Consider the following 15,747-nt stretch of genomic DNA (forward strand, 5'->3'; position numbering starts at 1 on the left):
ACTTCATAGTGAGACTCTGTGTCAAAAAAATAAATAAATAAATAAAAATAAAATATACATGTTTTTGAATGAAAACAATGAATAAAATACGTAGTCTCCTAGAATTTCTTACCTATTCTTTGTGAAATCCCTTTTCATATTTATTAATATATTAATTATTTTTGTGCGTGTGCAGGGTCTCACTACATGCAGCTTGGATTCACAGTGATCCTCCTGTTTTCAGCCTCCCAAGAGTGCTGGGATTACAGGCGTGCACCAGCACGCTCAGACTTAGATTAATTCTTTACTGTTTGTCTGTTTTGTTTTTTGAGACAAGGGCTCACTATTAGTTTAGGGTGGCCTCAAACTCACAGTAGTCCTCCTGTCTCAGCCTCCCCCAGGGGTGTGCCATCACACCCAGCAACTGAATGTTATATGTTATATGTTGCACTGATTTCATGAGATTAGTTAGTTAACAAACACAGCCTAAGCATTCATAAAGCATAGAAAAATAAACTAGTAAACAGTGAGTAGGGGCCAGGGAGATGGCTCAGGGGAATAAGCGCTTCCCTGGCAAGCACAAGGGCCTGAGTTCAATCCCTGGTTCTGCCAAAACAACAACAACAAAAACAGTGAGTAACTTGAGGAAATGATTTCTAATGCTGTTCCAAGAGCACATATTTGGTGCCAAGGATGAAATCCAAGTTTCTCTGTGAAAATTAAGACTTTGTTTTTTCTTTTTTTTTTTCTTGTGTCTTTTTTTTTCATTTATTACCCTTTTGTGTGTGTGTGTGTGTGTGTGTGTGTGTGTGTGTGTGGCCCGCTCAGCCCACCAGAGGGCGGGGCTAGCTGGCATGTGGTGCTGGAGGATTGAACCGCGGTCCCCGTGCTTTGCTTAGCTTAGCTTGTTCTAAGTAGGTGCTTTAGACCACTGAGCCATCTCACCAGCCCTATTACCCTTTTTTTTAAGAAAAAAAGAAAACAAAACTTTTACTTGAGAGACAATATGGTAATAATTGGTATGTCATAACAAGAAGTATTCAGAAGACTAGAATGACAGGCATTCCAAGCATGACCCTTCCTATTACACATTGCTATCTTCAGTGCAGCTGCTTGGTTCACAGGTATCAGCATATATAGTTAGTCAGGGTGAGAATCCTACCAGTAGACTGCTAGTTTCAAAAACTTGCTGATGTTTCTCAGGATCATCGCCTTACCCATCTCGTGCATATAAATGTATGGTTTTGCCCCTGTCATGTTTCCCAGCTTTTCTCCTTGAAAATTAGGACTTTGGGAACCCACAGTAAGCAGAATTTTCAAATCTGTGTAGGATTTTCTGGTATAGAAGGATCACAAGTTGAAACCCAATCTGAGCAATTTAATTTAGCAATTTAACGAGACCCAGCCAAACATAAGTTCTTGTCCATGTAATGTCTCTAACTTGAATCTATTACCACATGAATCATTCTACTGTCCTCTGGATGATAGAATTTTCACTGCCACTGTGAGAAAAGTTGCCTCTTATCATGTGCTACCCATTTGTTCAATTACTTCATTCCAGTATACATGTTAGTAGTATCAGACTTGCTGATCCACACGCTAAAGGGAAACAACTTTATTGATTAGATACTGGGCACAGGTAGTTTCTTTTGCCTTTAGTCTTCCAAATTCCACTCATTGCCAAGTGGTAGCTCCCCGCCCCCAGGGACTTAGCTATCTTTTTAAGTGAGGTTGCTTCATATATTGTAATACAGATAGATTAATCTGTCATATTCTGTATTTCAATTTGGGATCCTCAAATCTGATTTATTTACTTACTACTTTTTACAATGTAGATTAAACCCAGACCCTCATGCATGTTAAGGAAGCTTTCTACTCCTTAACCCATAAATGATTTGTTTTAATTTGCATACATTAAGGTCTACTCCGTGTTATAAAGTTCTGATTTATGAGTATTGACAAATGTATAAGTTCGTAAGTCCACAATTATAATACTATATACAACAGTTTCAGAACTGTCTCCATCACTTTGTTACTGGGACAAAAATATCTGATAACTACAACTGCAAAGAGAGATTTATCTTGCTTCATGTTTCAGTTCATAGATAGCTGTAGTGGATTTCAAACTGGTGGACAAGTTACTACACCCAGCTGCATTAAACTAGCGTGGTGCTGGGTGCAGGAGGCCCACCTGAGTATTACTGCCAGCAGCATAAAGGCAGAACAGAAGAAGCTGCTGAAATTCTGTTAGGGATGCTGTTTGGAGCAGCTGTTGGAAGCTGCTAGTTCTTTTGGGCTGTTCTGCTGGAGGACCTTGTCATGCTGGCTTTCCTGATGAACTTTGGAGGAGCTCTGGTCTTCATCTTGAGCATCACTTCCTGGCTCCAGAGGGGAAGATGGTGCACTGCTCAGCCTCACGGAGAAGCTTGTCCCATTGGCTTTCCTGATGGGAACTCAGCTTTCCTCATCGCTTGCGGGGCTCAGGACCTCACTGTTGCTGAGGATAGCTGCCATACTTTTGGGGGAGCTCTGGTGCTCACCTTGAGTGTTGCTTCCTAGCTCCAGTTCAGATCCCTCGGGCTGCTAGCATGGATCCTTCAGCCCGATGTCATGGACTTCCTAGCTTCCACCACTGATCTTCGAACCTTTCCAGCACAGATCCGTGAAGTGTACCTGCATGAGACTTTGTTGGGGGCTCTGGGCCTCCAGTTGTACTTGTGGGATGCACTGTTATGAGCTCTAGTTCTTAAGCTGGGCTCATGCAAGATATGAGGATCTAGGCCCTCAGTGTTATAACCTGTGCAATTGATTCCAATTTTGTAACTCTGTATGCTTCCACTGTAACTTTATTAACTGTTATAACCTGACATATGCGCCGCCATCTTGTTCTGTATGCGCCATTCTAAATGCTGTAACTTTCCACTGTGCCCGTTCTCTACTTGAGAACCTGCAGTTGGGCCTTTCTCACGCTGTCCTTTGTGCACACCTGAATCTAGTTCCTGCCCAATGCCCTGTTCTTGCCTTCATTCCCAGCTACAAACTGTACCCACCACTACACCTGTTATTGTTCATTAGAAACAGGTAATTTTTCAACTGTAGCCCCTAGATAAACCCTTGACGTCACTTTTTGTGGTTTATTGGCTTAAATACCCACTCCCCTAATCCTCCCAGGCACACCTCAGCATCTGGCCGGGGTGTCTGCCACTGGGTACCAGCTAAAATAAAGCGCTTCTTTTCTTTTCAAGCCTGCTGCATTTTTGAGTTACAACACTCAGTTGGAGTCTTTAGTGTTTGTGTGGACAGATTTCCTGCATTCCTTATATATGATTCTTGGGTAATTCATTATAAAATACTATTATAAAATATGTCTTGTAGTATATTGTTCCCCTTGCAAAAACCCCAAATGATGACGGCAGCCAACTCCAAGGCTAAAGGACATCGCAAAAATGACATGGTAGAAATGCATAGCCAAGGAAAGCTGTTCACATCACAGCAAATATGGTTTATATCTAAATGTCCCCTCAGAGCCTTATGAGGTCATAGATGCGGAATTTTTCTTTAATGTATTAAGGACAGGGTCTATAGGGTCTACACGGTCTCACTACATAAATTGAGATTCTCCTGTTTTCAGCCTCCCAAACACTGGGATTATAGGTAGGCCACCACACCTACCACATGTCTCGGCATGCCCCAGGGGCAGAGCCAGCACATCAGGGATCAATACTAGTCTCTGTGTCTACCTAACAGGCGCTTTAGTCTGCTGAGCTATCTGGTAGGCTCTTAGATGGGAATTTTGAAGGTGGCTGCATTAGAGTATGTCAATGTGGATTAAGGATAGGATTATGGGTGTGGATAATGGACTCTCCACCGTGGACATAGGTGGGACCAACCAAGAGGCTTATGGCCTGGATGGAACACAACAGGACAGAAAAAAGGCAGGCCTGTTGCTGCTGCTCACTGCTTTGGCTGTTTGCTGCATTCCTGACTGTCATACCAGGGACTATTTCTCTTCTGCGATAGCCCTCTGCCATGTTGCCCTGCTTTGGGACCAGCTGACTATGGACTGAAACTTGTACACAATGAAATAAATTTTTCCTTCTTTAACTTTGGGGGTCAGGTATTTTGTCTCAGCAACAAGAAAAATAATTAAAGGCAGCTTTCTAGGCCATGCCCCCAGTGGTCTGATGACGAGCCCCTCTCTCCTAATAGCACATGTAGCTCTGAACTCTTCAGTGACTGAATCCACTGATGAGTATATCACCTCATGATCCAATCACCTACCAAAAATCCCACCTCTGAACACAAGAGGCTTTTGGGGGACATTCTAGATCTAAATCATAGCATTCTCCCCAAGGTCCCATAAGAGTCATGTCTATATCATTATATAAAACGCATTTAAGCCATCTCTAAGAGTCACTAACATTTAACAGTTCCAGCACTGCTGAAAAATCGAAGTCTAAACGCCACCTCTGAGGGGCCGGGGAGATGGCTCAGTGGAATTAGTGCTTCCTTGGCAAGTATAAGGGTCTGAGTTCAATCCCCGGTTCCACAAATAAATAAATAAATAATAAATAAATAAATAAATAAAGTTAAAGAAGGAAAAAGATTCAAGAAAAAAAAAATCTCAACTGTAAGAGTTGTAAAAATCAGAAAGTTAAACACTTCCAATATCCAAAGGGCAAATGTTCCCATTCCAAAAGAGAAAAATAGGCAGATAAACAGCAATAGGACCAGAGCAAGACTGAAAACCAACAAGGCAAATATTAAATGGTATGGGTCTGTGTCCAACACTTGGGGCAGGTTGTGGCAAGATGTAAGCTCTAAATAACCTGGGTAATCTCATCTTTATGGCAGTGCAAGTTGCAGCTGCTCTGGTCTTTCTCTCGGGTACGACGTTTCCTTACTGCCTGTGGCTTTCCTCAGCAGATGGTCACATTCTTGGCTTCGCCAACTTCCTAGGATACCTATGACCCTTTTGGTTCATCCTCACAGCTTCAAACACTACCTTCTCAGTGCACACTGTGTGGTATCTCAGGCCTTTTTTCTGAAATCTGGATGGAAGCTACGTCCCCCACAACTCTTTCATTTTGCTTGCTCAAAAAACCAAAATAATGTGGATGATGTCAATGTCTGCTTCCAGCTAGAGCAGCATCCAGTCCCCCTTGCACCACAGCTACGTATTGAGTGCCTATAAACAAACCTATTTGTTTAGCTCGTGAAGGTTATCTTGATTACTTCCAGTTTTATATACATGCACTATAAACATTTATGTGCACATTTCTGTGAGGACATATTTCTTAAACTGTTGAATAAATACCTAAAAGCACAATTGCTAGATTATATAATGAGACTATGTTTATCTTTCTAAGAAACTGCCAGTTTGTTTTCCAGTGTAGCATATTACATTCCCACTACTAATGAATATGAAGCCCTATGCCAGCATTTGGTGGTGTCATAGATGTTTCACATCATAGCCATCCTGGTAAGGGGGCAGCAGCATCTGCCTTTTCTTTCAATTTGCAATTTTCTAATGACAAATGATCTTTGTCTTGATGCTCATTTACCATTATATCTCTTCTTTAATGGAAGATCTTTTTTTCTTTCTTTCCTTTTGTGCTGAGGATTGAACCCAAGACTTCAAACATGACAGACAAGTGCTCTCTTATTGAACTATATTCCCACCCTTTTTAATTTTAGTTTTGAGACAGGTTTACTAAACTGCCCAGGCTGGCCTTGAATTTCCAGTCTTACTGCCTCAACTTCCTGAGTAGCTGTGAGCACAGACATGTGCCACCACACCTTGAAGAAAAACACTTTATGGGGTGCTATTTAGGTCTTCTGCCCATTTTTAACTTGGGTCATTTGTTTCCTCATGGTTGACTTAATTTTAAGAGTTTTTGGTATATTTTGAATAATACATATAAGATATACAGAGAGAACTTGTATCCCAGTTTGTGGCTTGTCTTGTGATTTTCTTCACAATGTCTTTCATGGACCACACATTTTATTTTTTTAATTATTATTTTTGAGATGGGGTTTTGCTCTGTTCAGGATGGTCTCAAACTCATGGCAATCCTCTTGCCTCAGCTTCCTGAGTGCGGGGATTACAGGCATGGGCCACCATGCCCGGCTGTGTTTTATTTTATTTTCTGAGATAGAGTTTCTCTATGTAGTCCAGCCTGGCCTTGACCTCACTATATAGCCCAGCTGGCCTGCAACCCATGGCCATCTCCTTGCCTTACACTCCTCAGTGCTAGGGTTAGAGGTGTGCACCAGCACAGCTGACAAATTTTAATGAAGTCCAACTTATTAACTTTTTCTTTATTATTTTCCATATAGTAAGTATTGAAATCAAGTTGAACGAGTAATTAACATTGCTTTTTTTTTAATTGTGTTGGTCATTCTGCATTTTCTGACTGTATATATAAACTTTGAAATCAGTGTGTCCATATCTAAAAAATAGTTTGCTGGGATTTTAATTGGTATTATGCTAATAGGTATATATCAAGTTAGGAAGAATTTGTATCTTAAAATTAAAAATTTTTTCATTTACATCTTGAGTTCTTTTATCAAATTTTTTGTCATTTCCCCAGGTTTTAGTAAGGTAATTGAAGGATGTTGAAGGATGCCCCTTTATTGAAATTTCTTTGCTATCCTTCCTTCCTTTTTTTTTTTTTTTCTGTGGTACCAGGGATGGAACTTGGGACCTTGTGCTTGCCAGCCAGGGGCTTATGCAACTGAGCTATGTCCCCAGTCCTGTTTGAAGTTCAAGCAAAAGAACCTTTTACAGTTCCTCAGTAATACTGATCCTGAATAAATTTTTTCCTTTTGAGAAATGCTGGTCTTTATCTTCATCACTTCTTTTAGTCTTAACTTTTCCATTGCTAAATTTGGATCCCAGCCATCTGTGTTCCATATGACTCACCTGGTAAACATTATGCAACTACGCATCATTTCAACACTGTTGGAATTTTAGTCTTAGTATCCACAAGTAATGAAACTAAAACAGATACCATGGCTAAAGTTACTTAACTAAATATACAATTTTTTAAATAAAATGCAACCAATTAAAAATTATGGCTGCACACAATGACTTCCCCTTAGGGTACATAAAAGAAGTCACACAATGACTTCCCTTTTTCTACAGAAAAAGAAAAAAACAAGGCACTTAACATTGGAGAAACTTAACCAACAACACTTTAGCTGAGTGTCAAGGTTCACATCAACAGCTATACCATGTTGGTGGTATTATGCACCATTGATATGACATAAAACCAATGGCACTTTACCTCTGTAGTTTTCTTCCCCCAAACCCATAAACTTATTGTCATCATAAGAAAAACATCAAACGGGACTGGGATAGCTCAGTTGCATAAGCCCCTGGCTGGCAAGCACAAGGTCCCAAGTTCCATCCCTGGTACCACAGGAAAAAAAAAAGGAAGCAAGCAAGGAAGGAAGGAAGGAAGGAAGGAAGGAAGGAAGGAAGGAAGGAAAGATAGCAAAGAAATTTCAATAGAGGGGCATCCTTCAACATCCTTCAACATGACTAGCACATTTCAAAGTTATCAAGGCCATCAAAACTTGAAAGTATGGAAAGTATGAGAAACTTTCAAAGCCAAAAGAAGCCTAGGGATATATGACCACCAAATGTAACAGATCTTAGAAGAGCTTCTGCAACATAAATATATTATTAAGTCTTAAAATAAGAAAATCTGAATAAACTATGGGATTCAATGAATAATAAGAATGTTCACTAACTTCAAAAATAGCTTAGTGATATATTATGTTGATGTTTGGGAGTTTGGTACATGAGAATTTTCCATGCTATTGACTCAGTTTTTCCTGTAAATTCAAGTGGTGATAAAAATGATTTTATTAATTTTACAGATTCATATATACATATACCTGACTTTATAAAAAATAGTATTGTAACATGTTCACATCTGGGAGATTAATGGTACATATCTTTCTTGGGAGATTCATGAGTTTTTAAACATAAATTTAAATTCTACTTCTTATAAGCAACATTTCAAAAATAATTTTAGGGGTTTTCTTCATCATAAATGTGTCTTCAGTGAGAAGAGCTTTTCCTTCCTTCCTTCCGTTCCTTTTGTGGTACTGGGGATTGAACTGAGGGTCTTTCCAGTGAACTACATCCCTTGCCCTATTATTTTGAAATGTCCTCATATGGAAGTCATACTTGACACCCTTCATCTCCCAAAAAAGGGCTACGATCACGTGTGTGCCATCTCACCCTGTGAAGGGAGGGCTGACACTTTCACAGAATTCTTAGTATGTTTTTAAGCCAATGAGGTGAGAAAATCAGGCGGGCTGTCACAGGCCATACCTACATTTTATTATGGTTTGTTTTGTAAAGGTGTATCTTTCTTTCTTCTTCTTTTTTTTTTTTTTTTCCCCTAATAGGCCAGCCATATAATTGTTACAATATACCCCAGCAAAGTTGGAGTTCAGAATTTGTGGCCTCAGTGGAGTTTGGGTTTTTCCTTAGAACTTAACTAATGATTGTCTTGGAACCCCACAATTTCATAGAACCCGCAAATGTCCTCCACAATTTTTCTTTTTTCTTTTTTTTTTTTTTTGTGGGAGGTTTGCAGGTAGTGAGTTCCAAAGAGTTATTGAGTTCTCCATGCCGCTGGCTGCTGCCCCGGAGCCCATCTCAGGCAGATGCGCCATCATTCCTGAAGCATGACAGGCTGCTGTACGTATAGTTATCTTGAGTGTTCTTGGCTTTGTTCTTAAAGCCCTAAGACCCCTGAGAGGCTACCAAAATGTTCTGCACCTAAGGCTTTATTAATACAGTATTTTATTAAATTAAATTAACTGTGGGAGACATTTCATATTTTGGGCTTAAACTGTAAAAACTGGCATCTTTCTCTGACCATATCTGAAATTCACGGTGTTCTCCAGTAATGTAAGCCCCATGTATTTCAGGAACCCGCTGTATTGCTTTGTTTTTTTTTTTTTTTTTTTTTTGTATTTTAGGGAAGGGTCTACAGGCTGTTCAGGGTCTCACGACTAGATCGGACTTGTAGTGATTCTCCTGTTTACAGCCTCCTAAGTAAATTCTTTTTTTTTTTTTTTTTTTTTTTTTAATTTAGGACAGGGTCTGCAGGGGCTCACTTCATAGGGCAGACTCAGTGATTCTCCTGTTTACAGCCGCCCAAGTGCTGGGATTACAGGCGCTGGCCACCTCCGGGTCTCAGTTGCCATCTCAGCGAGCCTGGGGGCAGGGCCAGCATGGCAGGGGTGGGGCCGGATACATTTTTATTTTCCAAAATTAATTCCCTCATTTACCAAGCACTTACTGAGTTCATGTGAAAGCAAATGGGAAGTAAGTTCAAATATATTCTCTCACTTAATAGAGATTTTTGTGATTATTTTACAAAGGGCACATCTTAGTCTCTTCTCTCCCAGTTAAGGTACAATATCCGACACCAGCAGCTTAACAGAGATGTTTATTTTAACTCGCCATTTTAGGCCAAGGCTGCCAAGCTCCAAGGCAGAAACCAGATGGCAGGGAGCACAGTGTGGGAGAGAAAAAGGTGCCAAGCCATGTCAGGGCAGAGGCAAAGAGAGAAGGGAGGAGGAAGAAATAAGAACACACACTTGCAGTCACATCCCGACCTGCGAACACGAGAAGTGAGAGCAAACTTTTAGATCCAAAGCTGAACAGAACACTTTACGGTAAGACTGGAACACAGCTCTAAAGAAAATCCGTGTGGTCGCTCTTCTCGGAGAGTTTAGTCTAATGAGAGTACAAATCTCTAAACAACTACTTGTTACACTTCTATGAAAGAAAGGAGCGGAATATTATTAGCTATGTTAACCACTGCAGAAGCAACTTTCAGTGCCTTTTCTCACCTAATTATCCCAAACATGATGAATTTTAATATGAGGAAAATGAGGTAAAGGTATATTAAACGATGCCAAGGGCTCCAGAGCAAGTAAATCCTGTAACAAAACACATTTTTCTTTTTCTTTCTTTCTTTTTTTTTTTTTTTTGTGGTACTGGGGATTGAACTCAGGACCTTGAGCTTGCCAGTCAGGCGCTTATGCCCTTGAGCTACCTCCCCAGCCCAAAATGTCTAACTTACACCTCCTTCTAAAGTTCATGGAACAATAAAATTATGAAACAAAACAAAACAAATAAAATAAATAAAGTTCATGGAAGATAGGAACCAGAACCAACATCTCAAATACTTACTTTCCCACCATATCATAATCGTTTTTCAAAAACAAGCTCTGTAACTCCCATTATACAAACATGCATGTAGGAATTCAACCTGTTTTTGTAACCTTTTAAAACTGAATAATTGTTTTTCTGAGCCGGGCATGATGGCACGTAATCTGAGCACTCAGGAAGCTCGAGAAGGAAGGTCACCACAAGTCTGAGGCCAGGCTGGGCCACACAGTGAGTTCAAGGTCAGTCTGAACTGCATAGGGAGATCTTATCTCAAAAACCAAAAAAACAGAACAAAACAAACCCTATAGAACTGTCTTTGAAACAAGGCTTCACTAAGCAAAGAACTGGATTTTATCACAATTTTAACAAATGTCTTATGTTTCTCATCTTTGTTGATTTTGTCCTTTTTCTATATTAAATATTTCACTGCATCATGGACAAAACTACAATATTGCTATGGATCAGAATATAGGAAGAAATAGTTGTTTTGCAAACAAGAAGGCTCGATCTTAACTAGATCAATTTCTGGACAGTTTCCAAGAACAGTTTCAGTTTGTATCACTCAGAACTTCACTATTTTTCAAGTAGTGAAGATTCTTTTGATGTCTTTATTAAAGTAATAAGGTAAATCTTAAGGTTTCCCATGAAGTAGAAAATTAATAACACATCCATGTTTTTTGCTTTCTGCTCACGTATGGATTTTTTGAGACAGGTTCTCACTGTCTCAAAGTTTAAAGCTGGCCTTGAAAGTCTCTAGGTACCCCACACAGGCTGGCCTCAAATTTGTTGGTGACCCTTCTGCTCTAGCCTCCTGAATGCTGAGATGACAGGCATGCACTACCATGCCCAGACTGCATATCTATGTTTATGTGGAGTGCCGAAAGGGAAAAGGATTTAAAAATAGAAGTAGTTGCAAATTAAGATTATTTTATAAACAAACAAAGCTATGTATCAGGCAGGTGTGGTAACACTCACATACGGAACCTGAGACAGGAAGACCACAAGTTCTAGCACAATCTGGACAACTTAGCAAATTAGTAAAACCCTGTCTCAAAATAAAAAATAAAATTAAAATCTCATATGTCTCTGCTTAAAAGTATTTGTTGTCAAATTCTTTGCAGAAAAAAAAAAAAAAAAAAAAAAAAGGATATGTGCTATTGCCAAAGGAAGGAAAACACGTGAGCCAGCACAATGAAGTACACATGTAACCCCCAGCACTGCCAGGCTTAGGAAGATCAGAAGTTGGAACCCTGCACGCACAACTTGGTGAGCCCTCTCTATCTCAAAATAAAAAGTACAAAAGGGCTGGGGATGTTCCCAGCACTGCCTCCTCACCCAAAGAAAGAAAGCACAGTAATATCACATGAAATAGTCACAGTAATAGATTTGGGACAGACAGCAATGCCAAATTGCAGCTTCAGCCTTATTTACTGCTGGTCTCGGGTACCACACCTGTTTTCATGGATTAATCAAGGAAATTTTTACTAAAGATGACTTCCCCATTTTTAGGTCATTTTCTCTTATTCTTTACTTTATTGTTGTTTCACCAAATATAACTTTTGCTATTTTAAGACAGTAAAAACAGTTTAACCTCCAGTTAAAATATGTTAGCATAAAAGAAAGTTTTCTACCTCAAAGTCTATGGAAACCTCAGAACTCATTTCTGCATAAGTGCAAACCTGGAGAGTAAAAAGTTTTACTTCTCTTAAATTGTGATTTGCCTGTGTGAAGTACTGTTTCTTTTTTTTTCCCCTCCTCTCATCTGGTGTTCCCTAAAGTAGGTTACGATTCCTGAACAGGCTGCAAAGAGCAGCAATTCTATTGTATTTGGATAATTCAGGGAGCAGTTATGGAATGTATACTGTTCACTTATTCTTTTCATAAATACATATTGAGTCACTGAAGTCAGGTGGGGGGTGAGGGAAGTCATTGTTGGAAGGTGGCAAGGTGGGCTTGCTTGCAGTCTTGGATTGTGAGATACTAAAGCATAAATCTATAACCCATCTTTAAGAGATATTACAGTCACAAATATGAGACACGAAGCCAGGTGTGGTGGCACAACCCTGTAATCTCAGCACTTCAGGAGGCTGGGGCCGGAGGATCAGTGGGCGTTTGAGGCCAGCAAGGACTACATAGTGAATCCAAGGCTAGCCTGAACTACCTAATGAGACCGTCTCAAAGAATAATGGGGGGGGGGGCAGCGAAGAGGGGACAGAGAGAGAGAAAGAGCGCAAAATGATTGTACAAAGAGTTTCATGGTAGAGGACCTCCCAGAGGGCTGCCATATTCTCTTCAAGTAGTATTTTTTTCTCCTGACCTAGTTTCTACTCAATTTAATATATTTTAAAATGTGAAAGTCAGGATTTTTCTTACTACAAGTGATTGAAACCCAACTCAAACTGGCTTAGGCAAAATTACAACTGTACTGGCTTGTGAAATACAAAAGATCATAGCATGTCATGCCAAGTTGGGTCCAAATGCCCAAACGACATTAACAAAATGCTTTTTCTAACTCTATCCTCCCCATTCTCCTTCATGTTGACTCACCCAGCAGATTTTTTTCACATGGTTTTTCCCTTAGTTCAGCCAAACATTCAGTCCATCAGAAAATGAACTTCTTTTTTCCACTTGCTGAGGAGAGAGTTACATTGGGCTGACCTGGTCATGTGTCCATCCCTAAGACTTAAGCTTTTCACAGTGGGGGAGGAGCTCAAATGCCACTGAAAGAGGGAGGGTTTTCCAGAGGAAATGGGTGTGAGTGCTGGAAGGTGAGCCTACCAGCATACATCCACTATTACCAATTGTGTTTGTTTCTTGTTGCTGAGAAAAAGAATTACTTGACACCCAAAGTTAAAGGAAGAGAGGTTTATTTAGCTTACAGTTTGAAAAGGTTTCAGTCCATACTCAGCCGGCTCCAAGGCAGAGTATCATGACAGACAGGGTTTGAGAGGAGAAAGAGTTCATGGTAGGCAGAAGGTAGCACAGCAAGCAAGTAAAGGCCCTTAAAAGCATCTTTTTGTCCCTTTTATACTGCATCAAGGAGACTGGGATTAGGGCAGTGTGAAACTAATCAATGCACTGATTTAGTACTCACATACCTTTAATCCCAGAATTATACACTCTAGATCCAGCCACCTCTGAAAAAGCCCTACCTATGACCACAAGAGGCTTTGGCACAAGCTGTAACCTAATGTAGCTGATTTTCTTCCTTCCTTCCTTTTTTCTTTTGCTTTCTTCCTTCCTTCAATGAGTTTAGAAAGATCAGACTAGGTCTGCTTTTCTTGCATCTCAACAAATTTTGAGATATTGGTTCTAATCACATAATCTGAAGTAGCAAGAAGAAAAAATCTAGACACGTGGTTCTTCTTTGAAGTCAGTTTGACAATAAGTTTTGTTCTTTTTTTAAGATTGTTTGTTATTTTATTATTATTTTATTTATTTATTTTTGGATGGCTCAGCCCCGAGGGCAGGGCTGGCATGGCATGTGCTGCTGGGAGTTGAACCATGGTCCCCTGCACCTGCCTAAGCTTGCCTAAGCAGGCACTTTAGACCATTGAGCTATCTCGCTGGCCCCATTTTGTTCTTTGATTGAAAGTCCTACTATGCATTCCCTGATGACACCCATATGTATACATACTCACACACTTTTTTTTTTCAATCTCTGATTTTTTGATACAGGGTCTTCCAACTTGATATGTATAGCCCAGGCTGGCCTCGAACTTGTCATCCTGCTCAGCTTCCAGAGTGCTGGGATTATAGGCCTGTACCACTATGCCCAACTCAAAATACATAAACTTTCTTACATGTCTTTTTAAAAAATGTCTTGACACATAATACCAATATTTGTTTTCTAGAAAGTTTATGCTAATTAATGCTTCTGCTCAGCAGGATATGGAAATGTTTATTGTCACACTCACCTTGGAAAGATTGATTTTTTTTTCCTTTGGTTTAGTACAGGGTCTACAGGGCCTCACTACACAAATCAGACCCATAGTGATCCTCCCGTTTTCAGCCTCCCAGGAGCTAGGATTACAGGCATGTGGCACCACGCCCAATCTTATTTGACATCTCAGAGTGCCCCAGGGGCAGGGCAGTCAGAAGATTGGTAATTTAAAAACAGACATTATTAATTTGATTGTCAATACATATTATTGTTGAAATTAGTCATATTGTGCGAAGAAACCTAGGCAAAAGCATGTTCTTTATGTTTTCTATAAAACCTTAAAACAACACATTAAATTCTAGAAAAGGAAAACTCAGGATGACAGAAAGCAGATGAGTAGTTGTGGAGGAACCAGGGATGGGGAGTTGGAAGGGAGAGCTTACTATTCTTTATTACTTTTTCTATATCAACCCTAGCAACTTTTTTGGATTTATGTGCTCTTTATATATTAAGAAAATTCATCATTAAAACTTTACTCCAGATTTTTTCCCTTAATTTTTCTCTTTTCCAATATGTGTGTGTGTGTGGGGGGGTATTTCTTTGTGCATGATTTTATTAATTAAATTTTATTTTTTAGTGCTAGGGATCGAACTCTGTATCTCGCACCTCCACAGTTGCACTTAACACTCCCAACTACGTGCAAGATAATTTAAAAAGGCCGTTCTGTAACTCTACATATCCATAAACTACAGTGCCTTGTTAATTATAATTTTCAAACACACACAAAGATTATTTAAACAAAATCCACAGTAGAAAACAAAGGGGAGTTACAATCAAGGCCTTAAAAATTGGCATCCAATATATATTGTACATCGGCTTTGATTGTTTAGGTGTACAGACTTTAAGTTACTATGACCAACTAAACAGAGGAGATTTAACAAAAACTATATGACAGACGCTCTGGGAGTTTTGCCAGGACTCAGTGTTTAGTGGCGCGCAGTAAATACCTTTCTTGACCCTTGGGCTCCTCCTTCGGTTCTTTACACTGAATCCAAGGCGGGTAGCGCCCCAGATGAGCTCACGCTAGCATGACGTCACGAGCCCTTGACGTCAGAACGCGGTTGCCAAGGGGACCGTTCGCCACCGACGGCAGAGTCGTGAAACCCATCGCCACACTGCGCTCCGCTTTGGCCTCTGCAGGATCTAAGCTGCTAGAGAAGCTTTAACCTTAAGGGGGCCTCAGGGAGAGAGTTGCGCCGCTGCTGCCGAGAGCTCCACCTCTGTGGCTCTGGGGCCCGGGCCCGGCCTGTGGCGCGGAGCGGCGGCCGCTGGAGGCGGGCGGCCGTGGCGGGCGGCCAGCCCGGGTCTCCCTCGCTCCGTGCAGGGCCCGGAGCCGGGATCCGCCATATTGGAGCCGGAGCCGAAGGGGCCTCGGAGCCGCGGCGCTGGGCGGGTGGCGTCGGCCCTGTTGGGGCCCGCGAGGGTGCGGAGCGAATGAGCCACTGGGGCTAGTCGCTTCCCCGCCCACTCCGTCCACTTTCTGCCGTGGGGAGGGGACCGGTGCGGCAGGATGTTCTCCAAGAAGCCGCACGGGGACGTGAAGAAGTCCACCCAGAAGGTGCTGGACACCAAGAAGGACGCCTTGACCCGCCTCAAGCACCTGCGCATAGTCATCGGTGAG

General features: G+C 40.9%; 1 protein-coding gene across 9 annotated transcripts in view; it reads left to right on the forward strand.

Moving 5' to 3' along the window:
• Positions 1-15,235: 15,235 nt before the first annotated feature.
• Positions 15,236-15,747, forward strand: part of Ralgapa1 (Ral GTPase activating protein catalytic alpha subunit 1) — a 263,481-nt gene continuing 262,969 nt past the window's right edge. For 5 of the 9 annotated variants that reach the window (XM_023721854.1, XM_023721851.1, XM_023721853.1 and 2 more), the window contains exon 1: positions 15,237-15,742. In XM_023721854.1, coding sequence (XP_023577622.1) covers positions 15,637-15,742 — 106 coding nt within the window. In that variant the 5' untranslated portion in view covers positions 15,237-15,636. Of the gene's footprint in view, positions 15,743-15,747 lie in introns of all 9 variants that reach the window. The other 4 variants (XM_023721859.1, XM_012515988.2, XM_023721857.1 and 1 more) reach the window with 3 other exon arrangements.

This window comes from Octodon degus, unplaced genomic scaffold (assembly GCF_000260255.1).
Source record: "Octodon degus isolate 3935 unplaced genomic scaffold, OctDeg1.0 scaffold00086, whole genome shotgun sequence".
Classification (NCBI taxonomy): Eukaryota; Metazoa; Chordata; class Mammalia; order Rodentia; family Octodontidae; genus Octodon; species Octodon degus.